A 23090-nucleotide genomic window follows, 5' to 3' on the forward strand; every position below is an offset into this window, starting at 1 on the left:
TCTTCACTGTGCACTGTTTTAAGAACCTTTCTTTTAAATAAAAATAAAACTGTTCAAATTTCCTCCACAGTACAGAAACATTGATATCGCGACTGTTTTGTTTCGAATTATGCTGTAAAAGCTTTTGAAGTCGTCTCATATTCGGAACCCGATTTGTGATGAGACCCAATTATAAACTCACCCGAAAATCTAAAAAAAATACATATTATTTGATCGTTATCAATTTATTAAGAGTACAATTGGGTCGTAATTTGGTTAAAAGCAAGATCAACAAAATTAAAATAAATTATAATTTATTGATTTCATTACTCCTTTCCTAAATATGTACTGTAGACCTTTTTATATAAGCCATGTATTTTATATATACAAAGTTATGTAATCGCCTTATATGTAAATGGCAACAGTATTCTGTTAATTGTTCTGTTTGTGTGTATAAGGGGCCTAAGATAAAATAAACTTGCATATTTTAAATTTTAATCAGGCAGTATTATTTACTTATATTTTATTCAAAATGATGTATGTAGAACAAAGAACTCCTAATACATGTAAGTATTTTCATTTCATTTTCGATAAACTCAAAATAGAGGGTTTTTTTTAAGTTTGACCTGTTCTGATCAATGCTGTGTTCAATCAGTATTGTGAACACTATTTGAAGGTCATCAACTATGCATATACTGTAAACTACATTAGATATAGGGATAAAAGACATTGATTGGACGCCTAATCACAGGGGCTTGCTCCCACTATCAAATATGCAGCCCGACTAGTATATAAATACTGGTTTTTAAGGTGCTAGGATAAAATTTGAAATAAAAAAGCAGGACGATCACATGTGGTTAAAAAAACAAGAATGAACAATTGGGTAAAGTAGAAAGGCTGGATGCAGGTGGTAGGTAAAATCAGGAACTGGATAGAAAAAGATGCAGGACAGGCTAGAGTAAAATATTAGAAAGTCAGGTCAGAAATTATACTGAAAAAAATCCAGGACACAATTAATGTTTGATCCCAGCCCTTCCTAAATAGAAATCAAATGGATGCTTCCTAAGGCGTTTTTTAAAAATTGACATTATCGAAACCGAAACTGAAAGTAAAAGTAATGCTAACCTCCCTGACTGCATTTTATTAATCAATCAGTTCTACTGTGCAATTAACACAATCGATGCATTTAAATAGAAAGTAAAGGATCTTTCAAACTTTGTAAACATTTGATGATAAATAGAGTTACTATTAAAGTAAGGAAAGTTATTTGGAAATTTTCAACAAGTCTGAAACAGAAAGTAAAAGTTAATGGATACTTAACACTTTATATTCATATACCAGTCAAAGTTTACACAAGATCGGAGAGGTTATCATATTTACCTGCGATTTAACTATGTGATAGATGGAAAAACACGCAAGGTAAGTAAACACTGTATATAGCAAAATATTATTTCGTCCAAGTAAAATTAAAGCAGCAATATCATTTGGCCCCCTGCATTATTGGAAATATAAATATGTTTTATGACAGAATGTTAAATAAATGACTGCATGTTCAACCACATTTGTAATATATCACCTTTCAATGATTGAAAATATGATGTCCCAAATTTGGCACATGTGCGAATTTTGTATGAAGAATGCCGAATTTTTTGTCACAGGTTTACATCTTAAGTGTCTCCGCCATCTTGACCACGCTATAACCTTGGTTCCCTTGATTACTCTTTATTGTTAATGATTCCTAAATGCCTCTTTGATAGTTCAAATCAGTTAAGACACCACTGGGTCACGTTAGCGGGACCATTTAAATAACAAAATTAGCATTTCCCTCATTTTGCTGTAATTGGCAGATTTTAGGTTTCTATTAAACTGAAAATTATTGAAATGGGGAAATTTTAAAACCACAATTCAAATATTTAATCACTCATTTAACATTTACTAAAAACTAATTTCTCTTGTAGTATAGGGGCCAATTACAGAAGACTAATAACAGCCTCATACGTACAAATCAAAACATCCCGAATTTATTTCTGTAAAAACCTTTATCGAAGTGATGATTTAAAGACATCATTTTTCTCCACTGGAAGTTAATTTCTTACACATTGCGTCTTAGGCATGGTTGCAGCCCCGCCAACATCCTCCGCGGAGACAGTTTAAACTTTAGCTCGGTATTCTCCAAAACGGTGATCAGTCATGGTGCATCGGATAAACATATACCAGAGTCTTTCTTACGTTAAATATTCTTTTGTTTTGGGTTACTTTCACAACACCTTCCTCCCACGGTAGGTTTCTGTGAAAATGATCATTTTTGTCACTGGCGACCATAAAACCATATCTGACCTGAGATCGATTCATCTCAGAGAACATTTGTCTCTTGTTAAGATATGCAGGCAGCTCTTTGTCTTTTGCATCGTTTAGAATTTCAACAATTTTTTCCTATCTCCTGTTTTCGTTTTACCCATCTTCATAAAAAATATATTTGTGTATGTTTGGCTTTGATCTTGTTATTCGAATCCTTTTGACGTCATGAGTACTTTCCCTGTGATAACGCAATCTGTCAGTAGAAAATAATGTGCTGAAGAGGATTACTATCTTTCCACATACAACACACTCTGTTGATGTTTCCATCTACGGAGATTTTCTAATAATAACTGAAAATGTTACACACAAGTCGAAGAAGAAATTGTATTTAGAACTAAGAAAATTTCACAATATCAACTGTTAATGATATGATATGAGACGATCACTATATTATACAATGTTGTGAACCAATAAAAATATATCACATAAAAAATGAAAATGAAGGAAACAAGACGTCACACAAAAAACTAAAGCACTCGCAGTATGAACTCCCATCAAAAACCGGGAGTGACATCAGTTGCTCCGGAAGGGTAAGCATGTCCTGCTCCGACAGTGGCACCCGCTATGTGTAAAGTATCAATATTAGTGATGTACGAAAAAACCCGCAAAATGGATTTTGTAATACTATATAACGCTAATCATTTTTGAAACCTTGAAATTTGTTATCCGCGAATATTTTCATTTGACGAAATCTGCAAAAATTAGTAAACGCAAAAATTATAAACGTTTGTAGTATAATCCGCTAATAATCTAGCAGCAATAATACAGTTCTACGACACGTGTCAAACACTATTGACATTATCAGTTTAAAACGATACTGTTGTGTCGACTTGACTCAGCTTCTTCTGCTGCTATAATTGCTTGCCAGTACTTCAGATAAAGATAGCAGAGAAAGTTAAATCTTGAAGTATCTGCTATAATGGTCGATTAAGGCCAAATTAATGGTAAATTCCAGACCAATTCTTGTGGTCTTTATTGGTGGTTATCTCTATTCTTTCTGTCGTTGAAACACATCCCATAAAACACTGATGCCTGAATTAGAGTGATAATCCATGCCATAAATTTCAAAGAAAGTCCTGCTTTGTCTACGTCCTGCATTCTTCCGCTTATTTGCTGTTCTTTCTTTCGGGTGTTGGTTGTGTTTCGAGATGTTTCTTCGACCCACTTGTCCTTAATCACTTTACTGAAGTCCTAGAGGTGAACGAAGTTTTCTCAATCTGGATCGTACAAGATATTTCGACTTTTTCAAAGTAATTGTTGTCAATGATAGGGAGAGGAATTCTGGATACGCAGACTAGGTACTGCAATATTTTACAGGTGCAATAACAAAATCAAAAGTATGGGAAACATTTCAAGTCAATATAACAATAACATAAATGTGATAAATTTATTCGGTAAAAATCCAAGATGGAAAAGGAGTCGTGACCTTCGCGGGTCATAGTTTTCCTTTCCTCGTTTGTCTACCCCGGACTTGACTTTTTATGAGCAAGTCGGCGGGTGTTTCTAGAAAAGCAGAGGACGCTTACCCTACCGGTGCACCTGGTCCATGCTCCTAGTTTTTAGTGGAGTCCGAGTTGCTCATTTACTTTTGTTGCTTCGTATGTATGGTTTTGGTTACTTTATGTTCTTTGTTGTGTATGTCTGTTTTCCATGTCTGGTCTTTGTCCCTGGATTACATTCTTTTGATTACCGCTATAACCTTGGTTCCCTTGATTACTCTGTACTGGATTACCTATTCCTTCACTCGAACGAGACTTAGTTTATAGCTGATTTGATCCGAAAGAAGGAACACTGTTTATCCAGATGCTTTGATCTCAGTTTCCGTTATATAAGTGACGAACTGTCGTTAAACAATTCTAAGATTTAATACTTCGCATCAACCCCGAATAACTTGAGATAAAGGATACTACAACCACTGTGGAGTCAGTCTCATATCTTGAACTACATTTAGTGATCGATAGAAAAGAAAAACTATTGACCAATCTATACGGAAAATGCGATGACGTTTCAATCCGTATTGTCACCTTTCCTTTCAACATGTGTGGCAAACATCCCTTCTACACCTAAATACGGAGTTTTTATAAATTATTAAAACTTACACGCTAAGCCAGAGCTTGCAGTAACTACACAGAATTTTTGTACGCGCAAGACTTCTTACAATTAGGCTTTTGAAGCAGTGTTATGTGTGCTACAAGATTTAAGTCATCACTACAGACAATTTATGGTCGTCATCAAGAACTCGTGGATCACTACGATGTATACATCTGCACAACGAGAACCGATTTGTTCACAATGTCAGTTGTTTCCTTTCGCCTTTCGTTTACTCCTGACTTGACTTTTTATGAACAATTGTACGGGTGTTTCTGGAAAAACAGAACGCTTACTCTACCGGTGCATCTGGTCCATGTTCCAAGTTTGTAGTCCGGTTTGATCACTTACTTTTGTTACTTCGTATGTATAATTTTGGTTATTTCATGTTCCTTGTTGTGTTTGTCTGTTTCCCATGTCTAGTCTCTATCCTTGGATTGCATTCTTTTGATTTCTGCAATAAATTGTTCCTTTGATTACTCTTCCACTTACCGCTTAGGTAAGTAGCTAATATATGGGTTACCGTTGTAATGGTATTTCCATCCAAGTATATGGCAAGCCCAAGTGGACAAAAATGAGTATTTTCTAATATCAAAAAATGATTTTTTTTTAATATTACAAATTCATTTTCTAATACTACCAAATTAGATTTCTTATATCACAAAATGTTTTTTAATATCAAAAAATCATTTTTAATATTAAAAATTCAATTGAATTTCTAATATTAAGAAACGATTTTTAATATTAGAAATTCATTTTCTAATATTAGAAATTCATTTTCTAATATTAGAAAATGGACTTGTTGTATTCAATTACGGTTTTTAATATTAAAAAATCATTTTGTAATATTAAAAATGTGACTGATTTTGCAGTATTGCAAAGTGATATTACGAATTCATTTTCTAATATTACAAATTCATTTTCAAATATTATATATTCAGTTTGTAATATTACAAAATGTCTGATGTTTTATAATATTACTAAATCAGGAATTTGCAATATTAGAAAATGAATCTTTAATATTACAAAATGAATCTTTAATATTACAAAATGAATCTTTAATATTACAAAATGAATTTCTAATATTAAAAAATCTTTTTTAATATTAAAAAAATGATTTTGTGTTGAGTATCAAGTCAAGAAAATCGAGTATCGAGTTTAAAAAGTCGAGTATTGAGTCATGAAAGTTGAGTATCGAGTTGAAAAAGTCGAGTATCGATTTGAAACAGTCGAGTATCGAGTAAAAAATGTCGAGTATCAGGTTGAAACAGTCAAGTATCGAGTCAAGAAATTCGAGTATCGAGTCAAAAATGTCGAGTATCGAGTTAAAAAAGTCGAGTATCGAGTCAAAAAAGTCGAGTATCGAGTCAAGAAAGTCGAGTATCGAGTTGAAACAGTCGAGTATCGAGTCAAGAAAGTCGAGTATCGAGTAAAAAAATCGAGTATCGAGTCAAGAAAGTCGAGTATCGAGTTGAAACATTCGAGTATCGAGTCAAAAATGTCGAGTATCGAGTTAAAAAAAGTCGAGTATCGAGTCAAGAAAGTCGAGTATCGAGTCAAAAATGTCGAGTATCGAGTTAAAAAAGGAGTACAGAGTAAAAAAAAGTCGAGTATCGAGTTGAAAAAGTCGAATATTGAGTTAAAAATGTAGAGTACCGAGTCAAAAATGTCCAGTATCGAGTTAAAAAAGTCGAGTATCGAGTCAAAAAAGTCGAGTATCGAGTTGAAAAAGTCGAATATTGAGTTAAAAATGTCGAGTATCGAGTTAAAAAAAAGTCGAGTATTGAGTCAAAAAGTCGAGTATCGAGTTGAAGCAGTCGAGTATCGAGTCAAGAAAGTCGAGTATCCAGTCAAAAATGTCGAGTATCGAGTTAAAAAAAGTCGAGTATGAGTCAAGAAAGTCGAGTATTGAGTCAAAAATGTCGAGTATCGAGTCAAAAAAGTCGAGTATCGAGTTGAAAAAGTCGAATATTGAGTTAAAAATGTCGAGTATCGAGTTAAAAAAGTCGAGTATCGAGTTACAAAAACTGCATACATATTAATACCAACTTAAAGGTAATTCACGTGACAAAAGTAATTTTTAAAACGTTACATAAACAGTAAAAACGCGCACCTTTTTCCTTTTCCCCCAAGCGGTCATAATAAATCTGTATTAAATAGAAAAAGGATTGTGAAAAATCGAGTGATGCAGTGTAAATAAAACAAAACAAAACAAACAAAAAACAAAAACAAAAACAAAAACAACATCCGTCCTGTAATGTACGGGATTTTTTTTATTTACAGGACGGCTGCAGGGCTAATTTTCTCAGTACTTTTTAAATCAACACCGATGGAAGTTATATGTTCGTCGTTTGAAAATTTTCTCACGCTATCCATTCTTAGACCGAGATTTATTTGTTATTCAGTCAAGATTGATTATAATTATTATTGAAGGTAAGACATGTGACATATTCAGAATAGCTTAAGGAAAGTATTAAAAAAAACCCCAACCTTTTGCAAACATGAAGATCGACTGTTAACAACACAATTAGACACCCGGTGTATAGTGAGAACGCATATCCTTTTCTAGTTCCAGCACAGAAGAAGCGTCAGACCATAATTATAATCTAACATCTTTACTTGTCATTAAACATAGAATATGATGATAATTTTTGTCAGCTCTGATTTGATGATTTAAACATATTTTATTCAATAAATAAATTGAATAGGATAGCAGGCAAGGCCTATATATATCCTCTCGATACACAGGGGCAGATTCAGGCGGGGGCGTGGCGGGCGTGCGCCCCCCTTAAAATTTGCAAATGATGGGTTGTCAGGGATAGATTTTGGCGCTTTTAAGTTGAAACTTTAATTTTTCCCTAATTTTACCACAGAAGATATCCACATTTCACCCACTGTAGAAGAATATTTCAAAATTTAATCTAAAAAAAAATTTACTGTGCCACCTTCTAATCTAAAGTCCTGCATTCCGCCCCTGATACAAGGCAACATGTACAACATGCAGATAGAAGATGTTCACATGATTTGACAACACACACACACACACACACATATATATAAAAAATAATTATAGTAATTCTCTGTGCAATTTAAATTATAATGCATAACTTTTCCATCATCTTCAAATTAAACTCTTTTTTTTAATTTTAGAATATTATCAATATACATTTTTTGTAAACATTGATGGATAAAGTTCAAAAATTGAAAATTATTAACTGGATCTTGACAAAAGAGGCATTTTCTGCATACTTCATGTTTACTAAACATCATGCACCGATCCCTTCATTAAGGAAGATGGAATTGATTTGAAATGCTTTTTAATATCTAGCTAGCAATAATTAAAGTGCATGATAAATATATCATTTACAATCATAAATGCTGATGAATAGATCAATAAATTATTATTTTTTTAAATAAAATCAATATTTTATGAAAAATCAAATGTCTGTCAGCAGTATAATGTTTAGGTCAAACAGACTGCAGTGACCTCCTGTGGTGAGCATACTAATTGCAAGATAACAAGAAATGATGATTATCTTCAATGTGGTCACTACAGTGTGGACAGTTTTGGTTATCAGTCAAGTGATGTAGAAACAAATGTTGATTAAGATTGCTTGCTTCATTCCCCAAGCTCTGATTTGATATATTATACTTATAACCTTCCTGTATGGTAAAGCTCACGGTGCTCGCTGATTTAGGCAATGCCTACACCATATTAACTTCAAGTATGGTAAATTTTGTAATGATATATATTTGTCCAATTATGCTAATTGTCATAATCTAATATGTCTATTGGCCGAATTGTCTGGCATTCATAAGGAATTATTAGTTGTCATGGTCCGAAATGACTTTTGGTCGAATCGTCCGGCACTGGTTAACATTATGGTTCTTAAATTTGCGAAACCTCTTAAAAGATTTCATTTATTGCATTTAGTTTCGATTCAATCTGTTTCATTTTGTACAGTTAAATTATGTTTTTGTAACGAATTAATTCATTTTATTTAATTGATTCGTTTCGATTCTTTCTTATATAGATTATTTTCGTTTCGTATTGGTTCATTTTCGTTTCACAATTTTTATGAACCGAGAATTATGGGTAAAATTGATTACGTTATGTTTGTAAATATCCGGACGCCATACTGCTGACTATAAGGCCAACCCTATCTTGGAAAAGGTATGAATCGATTTGTATTTAATTATCGAAACTAGCAAATATTTTCCGAGACTGATTTGGTTCTCAATCGCACACATACAACTATAAGTATACGCAAATGAAGCTGCCATTATGCTGTTTTTTTTAGCTACTTACAATGCAGGTACAAACCGGATATTGATGTTTTTTCTTGCCCTAAGTACACAGAAGTAAGTTGATAATACAACCATAACAGATATACGTTATTGCGCAAGTCACGGTTATTGGTTCGATTGTCGTGGTCCGAAATGTCTTTGGGTCGTTTTGGCAGTTGTACGGAATTATGGGTAATGGTATTTTCGTAAACATTGGAGCGCCTTCAGTTGACTGTTTTGACAATCCATATCTTGAAAAAAAATTTGATATATTTTGAACTTAACCAAAAACGCTACTGAGACTGGTTCTGTTCTCAATCACATTTTTCGAAGTGTATGAAAATGAAGCTGCCATTGTACTGTTTTTAAGTTCCTGAATTTACATGCACAAACCGGATATTGATGCCTTTTCTGCCCATAAGTATACATGTCCCAGTTGATAATACATGCATTTACGCTCCCTCGGAGCGTATAATTGTTTGTGACATGCAAGAGTAATCAAGGGAACCAAGGTTGTAGCGGTAATCAAAAGAATGTAATCCAGGGACAAAGACTAAACATGGAAAACAGACATACACAACAAAGAACATAAAGTAACTAAAATCATACATACAAAGTAACAAAAGTAAATGAGCAACTCGGACTCCACTAAAAACTGGGAGCATGGACCAGGTGCACCGGTAGGGTAAGCGTCCTCTGCTTTTCTACAAACACCCGCCGAGTTGCTCATAAAAAGTCAAGTCCGGGGTAGACAAACGAGGAAAGGAAAACTATGAAACTATGAAATTATGAAAACTATGCAACAAATGAACATGAAATTCGATGAATTTAATACAGTATACATGTAGATCATGCAGACAATTATAATAACAAATGTCTCCTCTGAAGTCCTCAAATACATGTATTTAAAATGTAACCCATTTCAAGTTAACATGTAGATTCTCTTCCACACAGTAGGTATCGTTGTCCTGCGACAACATGATTTTTTCCGTTTTTCAGTCCAGATTTTTTCCGTTATGTTTGTTTATTTTTTAATATTTCTCTCTTAATCTCTTCGAATAAATTTAGTAATCTCTTTTATGTATATTTATAAGATATTGGTAATATTCAGAGCCGAATTTTCTCACATTTGAAGTGATAAATATTAAGTTGTATCTTTTCCTGGCTTTTTTACGCAGCTTGGTATATGCGTCCTGGCCTTTTGCCTTAATGTCCTGGCTTTTTGTCATACTTTTAAGTGTTTTGTGAACATACCATTACTAAATGAGACATATATTTACGCATATAATTCAACATTATGAAACTCAAGTTTGTATAGAGAGTGTCTTCCAGTTTTTTTTGTCATTTTTGAACGTTCAAAAATTGTTCTCTTAAAATTTGTTATCTAAAGCCGAATGATTAGGTCATGTTTACAATAGGGTCAATAGATGCGATTCCGATAAATACATTTCACTGTATTAAAAACCAATATCATGATATAACAAAGATAATGAATTGTTTCTACAGTAGAAATGACATTTCCCAATTTGCAGAACCCAGTGGAAAAGACATTGGATGGTTTCTTGTACAAATTATTCTTAGCAGTTTCGCAGTCTGAAAGGTGAATCATCATCTGAATTTATCTTAACAAAGATCGTAGTATGCTTATTGAAAACAACTTCATCTAACTTGAATATCAATTGGATAAAGATCTTTGGTATATTTCTTCATAATCTATTCAGATTTTTCAGATCAACTTCAGGTCAGTTAAATGAGGGATTAAATGTGGTCTTAGTGTTAGAACGTGATTTTTGTTTTGTTTTTCATTCAGGGTTACAGAGACCCAACTGTTTTGATGAAATATAATTATTTCAGTTTATGAGATTAATGAAAATAGTATTCATTTTGTGTTGTGTTTCATTTAATATGGATTCCTTCCTTCTATTAAACCAAGAAAATAATTTCAAATCTTTGTTATCTTGTTCCTTATTATATGTATACTCTCCGGAATAGTTGTTTGAGAACAAGCAGTGACCAGTTTGTCTGGCATTTTCTCTTTAAGTCAATCCAAATTTTCTGTTTCTTCAGATTGTTTTACCATAAACAAGTACAAGCCATCGATGTTTCTATTGAATGTTTTCATATGAAATTATTGAAATCGAGTGCAACCCCCAAATGGATTGAAAGAGCAGTCTTTAATTTGTATTTAAAAGAGAACGGTCTTTGAGCAAGTTGGGAAATTAAGAAAATGTACTTTTACTTCATATCCTTTCTCTTTAAATAACCTACTGAAAATTACGTTTTACTCATTTTTTATACATTTTATATTTATCGTGTCACAAACTTTATGTTTAAAGGCTATAAAACAACATTACATACAATCCTACAAAATAGATGTGCTAGCATTATATTGTTATCAGTATTTAAATTCATTCTATGTATCTTCTTTATACCTTCAACTGTTAAAAACTTAAAAGAGAATGTGTCCATTGGACACAAATGTTCCCGCCAAAGTCCAAACTCAATTTTAGTCGCAACATCGGTAAAACTCGTGGTGCTGAAGGTGCAAACCAAATGTCAAATAATTTCCAAAAGTGGTTGCTGAGTTTTATTTAGCTGACGGAAATGATTTTGGACGTGCTTACGGACCACGGCAAAATGATGCACCCGATGCCTATCGGCCGTTTGGAAAAAAGCGGGGGCTAAAAACACTGTAAATACTTAATAAAAATAGATAATACGGAATTTTAATACATTTTCTGAATAGAAGACGTGATTTTTTTAGACGGACTATAAATGAATAGAAAAAAACAGTAACTTGACATCCCATTTTACAAAGATACAAAAATGAAACATAGCAGTAGAGCCATGAAACTAAAACCTAACTAGATTTTTCATAATTGTTTGGTTAGATGGATATTCGGAGAATTTTTAAATTTGACAGCAGCTGGATTGAAGGGTCCAAGCAAATTCGGCTTATTGCAGTAAAATTGTGACCAATTTTAGACCAAAAACAGTAAAGAGGGTTTTTTTGCAGAAAAAAACAACGATCCGTCCGCTCGTCAGGCTCGCCTGTGGACATTAGAATGCGGACAGAAATGAAAATAGACGGAGATGACCGATTGATATACTCATGAGATGTTATACAATAATATCAAAAACTGAAGTATGACTGTTATAGAGGAACAAAATTTAACAGGCTATCGATAGCAAAAATCCATAGAAAACGTATTAAGATTTTCTTTTTTTTTTTCTCTAAAATATTTGTGTGTGAGGGTTTTTTCTTTTGATTTTCTGGGATGATTTTTTTCTTCTCTGACAAGACGTCATATATATACATGTTTTTTTGAAACAGGAGTTTAAACAATACTTGTATGACTCTTAAGCGACTATGTTTTTCTTTTCAATGTTTCTCCAATCAGCAATAAGCGTTGATTAAAGACATTCTAGGCTTGAACAAGCGTGCAAACGAATTTTAAAGGAGTTTTTATTCATTTGAATATTTCTTATTAGCATTACAATAAGACTTCGTGGAATTTGTGCAAAAATAGAGAAGGAAAACGATCAAAAAAGTCTAATGTGTCTGTGCAATAAGTTTTGGCACTAAACACGTGGTAAGAGTCTTAGACTTAAAAATTTGCCATTTTTAAATTACAATTTTTCTTATAATCTTTCCAGAATTTTAAAAATGCACAACCCCGACTTTTTCGAATAATTTTTCACACGGTTACCATTTTTATAAAATTCTAGACTTTTTTTAGGATCCTTAATGCTGCATTTTCTGATGAAATGATACTTAGTACAATATTTTCACAGAAAGGACAGATATTGACAATTTTATCTTGTAAAAAAAATTCAAGCAATTTCTTTGAAAAAATTGAGTGGTCCCTAACTTATGGCAAAATGTTTATTTTATGAGTTATCAAATAATTTGAACTTTAATTTTGCTTTCTAGGAAAATTGAACCCAAGGCAAAGTAACCTTAAACATTCGAAAACATGGACGAATTCATGAGACTCAAACATATAAAGGAGATCGATTATATCATTATGGTGCTATACTTTACTTCCTATTACACCGTGCTTTTTATTGTATTATATGACTAGATTTTTCCTATTTGTAAAAAATACCACGATCAAAGTATTTATTACCCATATCATACATTGTATAACAAATTGTAATTCCGCAAATTTTCTAATTTCGTCTTGGATTTTCTGAATATTTTTTTCTGTTTGGACAGAAGTAACTTGATTTAGGAAACACTTTACTTATAATAAGATGTGGTTTGGAACCATTTTTCGTCTTCCACCGACAACAAATTTGAACACCGTCACGTTTTATGTGCGTACATGTCTACTTTATACCAGGCTATTTTTACTATTACGCTCTTGGCACGGGACATTTCTCAGATGTTTAAATATAAAAAAAAACTACAAGGGAGTGTCTTTTCATATTACTTTTTATCTTCATGTTTCATGTTTGTTTACCATATTTATATCTTTTCTGTAATTGTGTTTTTTTTAACTCGGTACTCGACATTTTTAACTCGTACTTGACTTTTTTAACTCGACACTCGACTTTTTTTACTCGATACTCGACTTTTTTTACTCGATACTTTATCAGAAGTGAATCTCGTTTTAATACCCGTTTACACGATCGAAATGCTCGATCAAAATCCTTTCTTTACCGTGTAAACCTGTTGCAAAACTTTAATGGAATAGAACGCCATCCTGGTAATATTCTTCACAAAGCTCAATACCTACCCGAGTTCAATTATCTCCCATTTCATTGTGATTTTCGTCTGTCGGGAAGGAAATGTCTGCGATAGGCCGTTGTTGGTTCTGACACGGAAAATGATCGAATATGAAGTGTAGATCGTGCCGTTTGCTTGACAGATTTGTAAAACGATGATTTCTTTGGATGGATAAGTTGTGAAAAATTGATGGTAAACGGTGGTGCCCTGGCCATATTTCTGGGATCAAATTGGATCATGCGTTTTAAATTTTTTTGGTAAGTATTTCTAGTTTCCTAGAAAGTAAAAATTATTTTCATCCGAAGTCGCATATGGCAGTAATTCCTTTAAATTTAAAATTTTACCGGTGAAGACACAACACACGTACATTATTAAGTAAACAAAAAGGGTCAAAGAATGTGATGTAGAACGTACATTTACTGCCCTATAGCTTCATTCTTGATTTCAATCATCGTACGGCAATCGTATCGATCTTAAAATCATTCAGGATTAGAGTAGAATATAATAGCTAATGCATGATTCTTTATACTCACAAGATGGCAAGTTACTATAGAAAGCCAAAGTCCCTCAAACCCCTGACATCACTTATTCATATTTAACGGATATCGTCCAGCCGATTGGGTGGCCAAAGTGGACAAAAATCAATATTTTGTAATATTAGAAAATGAATTTTTAATATTACAAAATAATTTTTGTAATATTATAAAGATTTTTTAATATTAGAAATTCGTTTTGTAATATTACAAATTCCTGTAATATTAGAAAATGAATTTGTAATATTAGAAATTGAATAAGTAATATTAAAAATATCCCTTTCCCTTTGCAATATTGCAAAATCAGTCACATTTTTTAATATTACAAAATGATTTTCTTATATTAAAAAATCGTTTTTTAATGTTAAAAATTCAATTGAATTTTTAATAATAAAAAACGCGTTTCGTAATATTAGAAATCTAATTTGTAATATTAGAAAAATCATTTTTTAATATTAGAAAACACTTATATCTTCTAATATTACAAATTCCTGATTTAGTAATATTTATAAAATATCACAGATTTGGTAATATTACAAATTGAATTTTTAATATTAGAAAATGAATTTGTAATATTAGAAAATCAGTCACATTTTTTAATATCACAAAATGATTTTCTAATATTAAAAAGTCGTCTTTGAATACGACAAATCCATTTTCTAATATTAGAAAATCATTTTCTAATATTCAAAAATAGTTTTTTCATATTAGAAATTCATTTGAATTTTTAATATTAACAAATGATTTTTTAATGTTTAAAAGTGCTTTGTGATATAAGAAATCTAATTTGTAATATTAAAAAATCATTTTTTTTATATTAGAAAATGTTCATTTTTGTCCACTTTGGCTTGCCATAAGTTACCGATTGTGCCATTTTTGGAATAGGTTCTATATTATGCTAAGACGCTATATATATTATCTTCCGAGCACATGACAATTAGAAAGCTAGTTGAAATTCGTCACAAGGTTTTGTTATTGGCACCATGTTTATAAGCGAAGAAGGGCCAGATCATATGGTCTCTTTGAAAAAAAGAGCTCCAAATTCTATGATTTTTAACTTATTTATTTATTGAAAAAAAACAATTATAATCTGACAATAAAATCTAAGTACATGACCTCCCTCGTGGAAGAGAAAAATGGGCGGTGTCTTTACTAGTAAATTAAATATATTATTCAAAAGTTTAATTTTGAACTAGCAATTTTTCTGAAAGTGCATCCACGTATCAATATCCACAAATACCCTGTGAAGATTTTTCCTAGGGTACATGTACAAATGTACGTGTGGATAGTCACTGTGGTAGAAACAAGACTTAGTGCATGCGACCCGTACCTATAATTTATTCATTATTTAACAAATATGATTGGCCATTGAAAATGATTATTTTCAGTTCCTTAGTACTTCTTACATATTAAACATAGTACATGCACACTGCAACAACTGACAAGTATTCTTTTCAGGTTTACAAGTAGTTAATTTCTCTATTTCCTTAATGTTACATTTATTTAATATTTTCTTTGTTTTTCGTAATAGGATTTTTGCATCTGTTATCTTGGTAGCATTTACATGTAGCTATACTTTTACATGTATGTATTCATGACATATACACATATATATTTATAGTAACTGTTAGCTATTTTATTTAAATATACATGCATGTATAACTATTGTTATAAATACAGTCAGTATTACTATATAATGCAATTGTTATTTTACAGGGAAAGTACAGATAAGTGTGATAGAACAGCTTATGTCGGACTGGATCAACATGTGTTTATACCTAGATGAACAGAATAGAAGGAACATATTTATCAAATATGTGAAGAAGTCAAGAAATGTTTGGAACAAAAATGTTTAAAAAACGAAATAAATTCAATATTTATATATCACACCGTTACTTCTTCGATTCCCACTAATCCTGGTTTAGTTACTATTAACAAAACGAAAAATTCAGAGTTGTATCAAACTTGAATGTTTGTTAATACTTGTCTGTATTGTTGAGGGGTCTACCTTTACGGCCGTGTCAAACTGCAATCCGGGAAGCTTTACATTCCTTGTTGAATTAGAATTGGTTAATATTAGGTTGCATCATATACTTGTAAAAAGGATGAAACTTAAAGAAATTATGATTATGGGTAATCGTATTGGAGATCCATAGGTTGACTAGAGCTGCCTTTTTTTCATCGTCTCTTTGATATATTCACAATTTCCATTCTCGTTATGTTTGATGGAATTTGACCAATCAGAATGAGTTTTCGAAATGATAATAAAAAAAAAAACAAATAGCAGGTGCTTGATTTCTTCCTTTTTAAAGGAAAATTTTAAATTTACAAACTTTAATCGTGTAAGCAAACAACTTTACCAAAATTTTCATTTACCTAAGTTTTCATAAAAAAAACTTTTGAAAACAAATTGATGATGAACTTAGATCGTTTAAACTAGCATTTAGTGGTCTCCCGATTTTAGAGATGCTTTGCTTATCATCATGTTAAGACATGAAGAAGGATCACTCTGCTGGTAAATCCTCTCAATCTTTCTTTAATGTAAGATAAGATGATGTGAAGCTTTCTGTTTTTAAAAAGGTTTATCTCCCTGAAATAAATTTTAGTGTTCAGGTATATGGAAGTATGTTCAAGAGCCTCCACTCTGATCATATTCGAGATTGTTTCATCGACATTTACTAACTCCAGACATACTACAATAAGATAATTTCTGTTGCTTCACGTATTAGGTGCGTTTTAATGGTTGAGTGATGAATGCATCCAGAGAATTTTACTATACTAATGTTTTCGGACTCTTGGTCATTTTATTTTTCTAGCTAGTACTGAGGGGAGGATTGTTTCTCACATTGAACGTACATCAGGTATGAAACTGATTTACTTTTTCGAGGCTTTCTTTAGCTCTTAGCATGTCTCAGCTTTCTGCCAGCAAAGATGGAATCTTATATTTCCTCTATGCCACTTTCAGTACTTTCACCGTTGGTGTCTAAGTATCTTTTGGGAATCATTATAATCCTTATCGTGGAGACCATTAGGACCTACTATTAAATGTTGTTTTATCCTTCTTTACGATATTTTGCACCTTTTTCATTTTTTCATTCGTTAGTTTCTCTGGTTCTAGCATCTCTTCTTTCTTTTCTGTCACGTGGTCCTAAAGGTTTTAATAACTATTCACCGTCATGCATGTTATCAGTATCTCTAAACCTTCCCTGTTGAGAGTGTTATTGACCCTTCAACGTTTTTTCGGTAAAAATGAAACATTGCTATCCAACTTTTGTTATTTAATCCGGTTTTCTTTTATCTGATGTCACTGTGTTGTCCTTCCGGTAATCACCTAGAACTATCGTTTTGTGCTCCCTTGCTGTTCTACACTGTTTAGTGATTGTATTAATCACGATTTCTAGATTTTGTATCTTCTTCCGGTGTCTGTTTTTCGTAAACTTGTTTTTCTCCACTCTTTTTTTTGTAACCTTGAACGTTAAATCCCTTCTGTGTACACTAATTTTATCTTTCTTGCACATTACCAGCCTGTATGCCATTCTTTCTGTAACATCTGATCAAAGTCATTCTTAAATGTCATGTCGGACATCTGTTGTCACTTAATAGGTCTAAAGTAGCCATCTTAAAATTTATATCATAATGTTGGTCTTAGAAGCATCCGTTGATATCCAACAAAAAATATGAAAAATCATTCCGGAAATTAAGTAAATATTTTTATATGAACATCAGTTTAGTAGTCTAATGTGAAACAGAACCCACAAACCCGATATCCGATTGAAACTATCTTCTGCTTTTCACTGGTTTTCTTCTTCGGCTTTTAAGATTGAATGTTATGATATGATAAAGACGGAATTGAGGCTTTTGTGTTGGGGATTTCACGGCCTTTGTGATAGACGTGAAAATAATACAATGTTATCACAAAATATCGTTAAAACGTAGATGTCTGAATTACATGATATTTACACTTGGTTAGGTATTGGTATAATGCAGCATGCTAAATGACATGTTATTTACTTTTGTGTATTTGCGGCCAAATGTGTTTGGATGTTTTGAAAATGAAGTTTAATGGCATCTTTCAAACAAAACGTCTATATTCATTATGAAACTTAATCGTTATTTATTGGCTAAGTATATTCAACGATTCAGTCATTTCATTATGAAACAAGTTTCATGAAGGAGACAAGGGAACCAAGGTTATAGCGGTAATAAAAAAATGTAATCCAGGGACAAAGACCAGACATGGAAAATAGACGTACACAACAAAGAACATAAAGTAACTAAAATCATACATACAAAGTAACAAAAGTAAATGAGCAACTCGGACTCCACTAAAAACTGGGAGCATGAACCAGGTGCACCGGTAGGGTAAGCGTCCTCTGCTTTTCTAGAAACACCCGCCGAGTTGCTCATAAAAAGTCAAGTCCGGGGTAGACAAACGAGGAAAGGAAAATTATGACCCGTTGAATAAATCAGTTTTCATGGTGCTGATGGATACACCATAACGATCCACGAGTTCATGATGACGACCATAAAATTTCTGTAGTGATGACTTCAATCTTGTAGCAACATAACCCTGTTCCAGAAACCTATTACTTAGAGTTCTAGTGAAGAAGTGATTCTGATACTCTTGAGGTAATTGATTATAAATTCACTTTTAAAATACTTTAAGTTGTACCTTTAGACTGTCATTGTTTATAGTAACTACACAGTATTACCTTTCCTACGTCTAACTATCTGTAACAATGTGTTCTACTTTCATTAGAATAACAAAATGGACTCGGATGCATTTGGAATACCTTTTGAAGACTTTGAACGCATCCAAAATCTTTTCCAGGAAGGCGGTGTCAAAAATCTATCCGCCATCTTGTCAGAAAAGGCTGATGAGTGGAAAGAAAGTGTAATCAATATTGCTGTTTGTGGAGAAACTTATGTCGGCAAATCGACGTTTATTAATACATCACGGAGCGTCAGTGAGAAAGACGAGGGATATGCACCAGTCGGGATAGGGGATACAACTACTGAACCTATCCCTTACAAACATCCCAAAAATAAAAACATGGTCTTATGGGATCTTCCAGGGGTTGGTACTTTAAGATTTCCGAAGGATGAGACATATTTTGATACTATACAGATAAAAAGATATGATTTCTTTCTTATATTCTCTGACCAGTGCTTTTCAGAAAATGATGCATGGCTCGGTAAAGAGGTTAAGAGGCTCGGAAAATCATTTTTCTTCGTTAGATCAAAACTAGACGAAGCAATGTCGAACGCTTCGAAAGACGGCCAACGTATCGAGGAAGTTGTTCCTAGATTATATCACAGTTGCTACGAAAATCTGGAAAATGCCGGTATCAAAGATTCACAAATATTTATTATTTCGAATTACAACCATGAAATAGGCCAGTTTGACGACTTAATGACAGCGATCTTGGAAACCCTTTCAAATTTGAAAAAAGAGGCAATTTTACATTCTATTGGACCCCTTACGCACCAAATTATTAGGGAGAAAAAGAAAATGTTACAAAACAGAGCATTACTGAAGGGATTTTTACCCGCCTTTTCCTTAGTACCTGTCATTGGTAGTTACTTCAATGAGACCGAATTGATAGAAGAGGAACTAAATTATTGCATGGCACAGTTTGGTCTTGACGACGTTTCTCTCGATCGACTTTGTGGCGATCTCAAAACAACTAAAGACCAAATCACTCTGTCATTAAACCGTTACGAAAGGTTAAAGGAGAGGGGTAATGGTTTAGAAAACACCCTTTTGGAATTTTATCTTTCTCAAAAGGCTGAAGAATGGGCCGGAAAATACAAAAGATATATACCTTTGTTAAAAATGACTTTCTCTTCAATGATAGCGTATTGCACAAGTGTATACTTTCTCAGACAGCAAATAAGTTTCATGGAAGAAGATGCACATACTTTGATTGACTTTGTCATTGGAAGACATAATTCATGAATTATAGTAAGTTTGTAGGATCATTTTGACCTTATATAAAAGGGGATGGTAAAAGTGTATAAAACAAATTAAACCCCACAACAGAAATGCGCCTGTCCAAAGTCAGGAAATGCTGATCATTCATGTGTCGTTGTGTCATTATGTACTTATAAAATTTGCGGACGTATAATGTTATTGCACAGTCGTCGTCTTCGTCTAGGGACACTTCGTTACCATGCGATAACTTCAGGTGCGGTTGACCAATTGTTCTGAAATTTGGAAATGAATTTACCTATCATTAATTGAAGGTTCCAATTAATTTGGACTTACTGCCCAATCGGTTTTAGAGGAAGGGCAAAATAGGATAAAATATGTATTTTATTAAAACTCATAAAGAGCGTATGTTTGTTTGTTTGGTTTTTTTTTCGACTTTAATTATTGTTTTTATTATGTTCCATATTTAATTCCGATAAGCAAATTTATCAGCAGATATATTTGTCTTGGATTGTTTTCATGTTATAATGGGTCAAGGTCGGCCAAAACGCCTAAAATTAAACTTTTAAAATTTGTGGTCCGACGGAAATTCTTAGTGGATTCGTCATAAAATCCATGCCTGCGTTGTTTAAATAGATTTCAGATATCTCTTACGGTTTTTTATAAGGGGTCAAAGGGGCCACACCTTAAGCAGTCGACTTTTCATTTTTGGTTTGATTTTGATTTTTTTTTTAATTAAATGGAAAATTTTGTGAAATTTAGTGTTCAAACCATATGATGTTTCCATTATTAATGTAAGTCCTTATCCTCAAGCATGTCAAAACTAATATTGTGTCCATACTTACCCAATGTTAGAGTTCGACCACTGCGGCTGTATCATGCTTCGCTTGACGAAGCGTTTTATTTTGTTTATTTTTTAAGAAGTGTCATTGTCTGTTACCTCGGATTTTATATTCCAGAACCTTCTTAAGTGTATATTTACACTTGTTGAAGACATTTCAGTTTATTCTGAAAGTATTTACCATTTTGTATTTATGTTATACGCTTGTGCATGATTTGTTGCGTTTCGCCGTGTCCACTCGGGTTTCAGTTACATGTATATGGAGAATGATGCTTTGTTTTGGGAAAGATCGTCCAAATACTCTGTTCTGAAGGATTTCCTGAGATAACCATCTTAATAATTCTTCACTTAACACAATTTTTTTTCAGAATGATGAGAGTAGTTTGATTTTGCATACTTTAGATGCTTCATATTTGTAAGCTGAAACCGTAATTCGCCATTATTTTCTCGTAACAGTTGTGACGCCAAGTTTTAATTTTCAGACATGATAGAATAACGAAGTAGTGTTTTTTCAGTGGTCTGTCGTCTACCTTGGACTTATGAGCAACTCGGCGGTGTTTCTAGAAAAGCTGATGACGCGTATCCTACCGGTGCACCTTGTCCATGCTCCTAGTTTTTGGTGGAGTCCGAGTTGTTCATTTACTTTTGTTATTCTGTTTGTTTTATTTTGGTTATGTTATGTTCTTTGCTGTGTGTGATTGTTTTCCATGTCTGGTATTTTTCCCTTGAATACATTCTTTTGATTTCTGCAAGAATCTCGGTCCCTTGATTAATATTTTATATGAATGTGTAACAAATTCTTTCTCCTTGTTTATAAAATAGGTATATAGTAAACATATATTCAGAATTTAAAAAAAAACATGTCTTTATTAAAGCTTAATTTTCAAAGTTCGGTGACCTGTGTTTTTACATTAAAATTTTAAATGATCACACAACATCTTTCTGAAATATAAGGAAAATTTATATACAAAAATACAAGATATCATCTATCTAAACATGTGTATAAATACTTGTACCTACAACGATTTCTTTCCACGAAAAAATAAAGACCCTGTAAAGAGTTTTGATTTCTTTCTTCATGCATATGTCTTGAATATTAAAAAAAAAAAAAAAACTATGTGCTGAGTTCGTATAAAGATTAAATTCTTACAATCTCTGAAACTTAAGTTTTTCACTCATGTGTACATCAGATTAATAAGCAATAGATTCTCACACTAAAAACTCTAAAATATACATCGAGTTCATGTATTTTTTGGCTGATACAGGGCTAAATATTTATCAATATTTCATTTCGGTCAACAATGTCTTTATCTAAGTATTTGAATTATGAAAGGTTGTTTGAGGTATTAATAGTAAAATACAAACAAAACAAACTAGTAACTAGTTGGATAAATTTGTGTCATATTAAAGTAAATACGAATGATGATGTCTGATATATGTTAAAGCTGATTAGTGTATGTACATTATCTAGATTTATCAACAAAAACTAAAACTGCCATGTATAGATACAGTCTATAGATATCAATACCGTAAATATGCATGATGTCTCCTTGTTTGGAGAGGAGTTACTCACGAAATGAAGAAATATGGCCATGGGTTTATATAATATAATTTAAAAAGATGCCTCATATTTGTTCTTCCAAATATGCCAATTTGCCTGTTTTCACATTGTGTGTGAGATGTGGAATGTACAAAATGCCGCCACAATGGACCAATATTGTAATATCTTGGCTTATATTTTAATGAACAATGGATACAACTTCTTGATTTCTGGTGGTTATTTATTCACAAGGAACATAACTAAGAAATTGGTGTTGTATTGAAAACAATTGCAGCTTTTTTTCACTGAATTAATTCCTCTAGGTTTAATAAACATTGTATCTTTTCAGTATCCAGAATTCTGTATTAAACGCTTTTTCTAATCACTCTCTTTTTATATTGTTGCCAACACTGTTGACAAGTTTTTTAACAGGTTCAAAACATTTTCAAGGCACATAGCTGTGTAGCTGTAGATATAAAGACGAAACTGGATATTAAAATATGTATCTTTAGATATCTAAAAATGCAATGCCGATAATAACTTATTTTGACATTTGTTTTTTTTTTTTTTGTTTTTTTTTTCGATTTCATCAATGTAAAGGAAAGGTAGTGCCATTTGTTTGGTTGATTGTTGCACTGTATGTATGCTTGAATTAACCTGCTATAGTTCAAAACTTATCTTGACATTGTGTACGTGAAAAAGTATACATACATTCATGTATGTTGATTCAGATATCGTTTCCAATACTTAAAAAACTGTCACACTTCTGTGCACATATTGTTCGAATTTGATGATTGATT

General features: G+C 32.4%; 2 protein-coding genes across 3 annotated transcripts in view; one reads left to right on the top strand and one right to left on the bottom strand.

Annotated features, from left to right (window-relative positions):
• LOC148604314 (uncharacterized) overlaps positions 1-6965 on the bottom strand; it is a 19067-nt gene extending 12102 nt beyond the window's left edge. The window contains exons 1-2 of one of the 2 annotated variants that reach the window (XM_088547913.1): positions 6916-6958; positions 4777-4879 (exon numbers count right to left, since the gene is read on the bottom strand). The gene's annotated coding sequence lies outside the window, so the exon portion shown is untranslated. Of the gene's footprint in view, positions 1-1974; positions 3639-4776; positions 4880-6915 lie in introns of those variants that run through there. The other variant, XR_015915785.1, reaches the window with a different exon arrangement.
• Positions 1300-22676, top strand: LOC148604315 (interferon-inducible GTPase 1-like; the record flags this gene model as incomplete). The annotated part of the gene is made up of 3 exons (XM_088550145.1): positions 1300-1398; positions 16794-16838; positions 18809-22676. Coding segments are annotated over 3 exons (1272 nt in total), but the record flags the coding sequence as incomplete, so codon positions are not given.
• Between the last annotated feature and the right edge of the window lie 414 nt (positions 22677-23090).

The sequence above is a fragment of the Perna viridis genome, chromosome 10 (genome assembly GCF_037379345.1).
Source record: "Perna viridis isolate PV_CMFRI_1.1 ecotype Kerala chromosome 10, ASM3737934v1, whole genome shotgun sequence".
In the NCBI taxonomy this organism is placed as follows: Eukaryota; Metazoa; Mollusca; class Bivalvia; order Mytilida; family Mytilidae; genus Perna; species Perna viridis.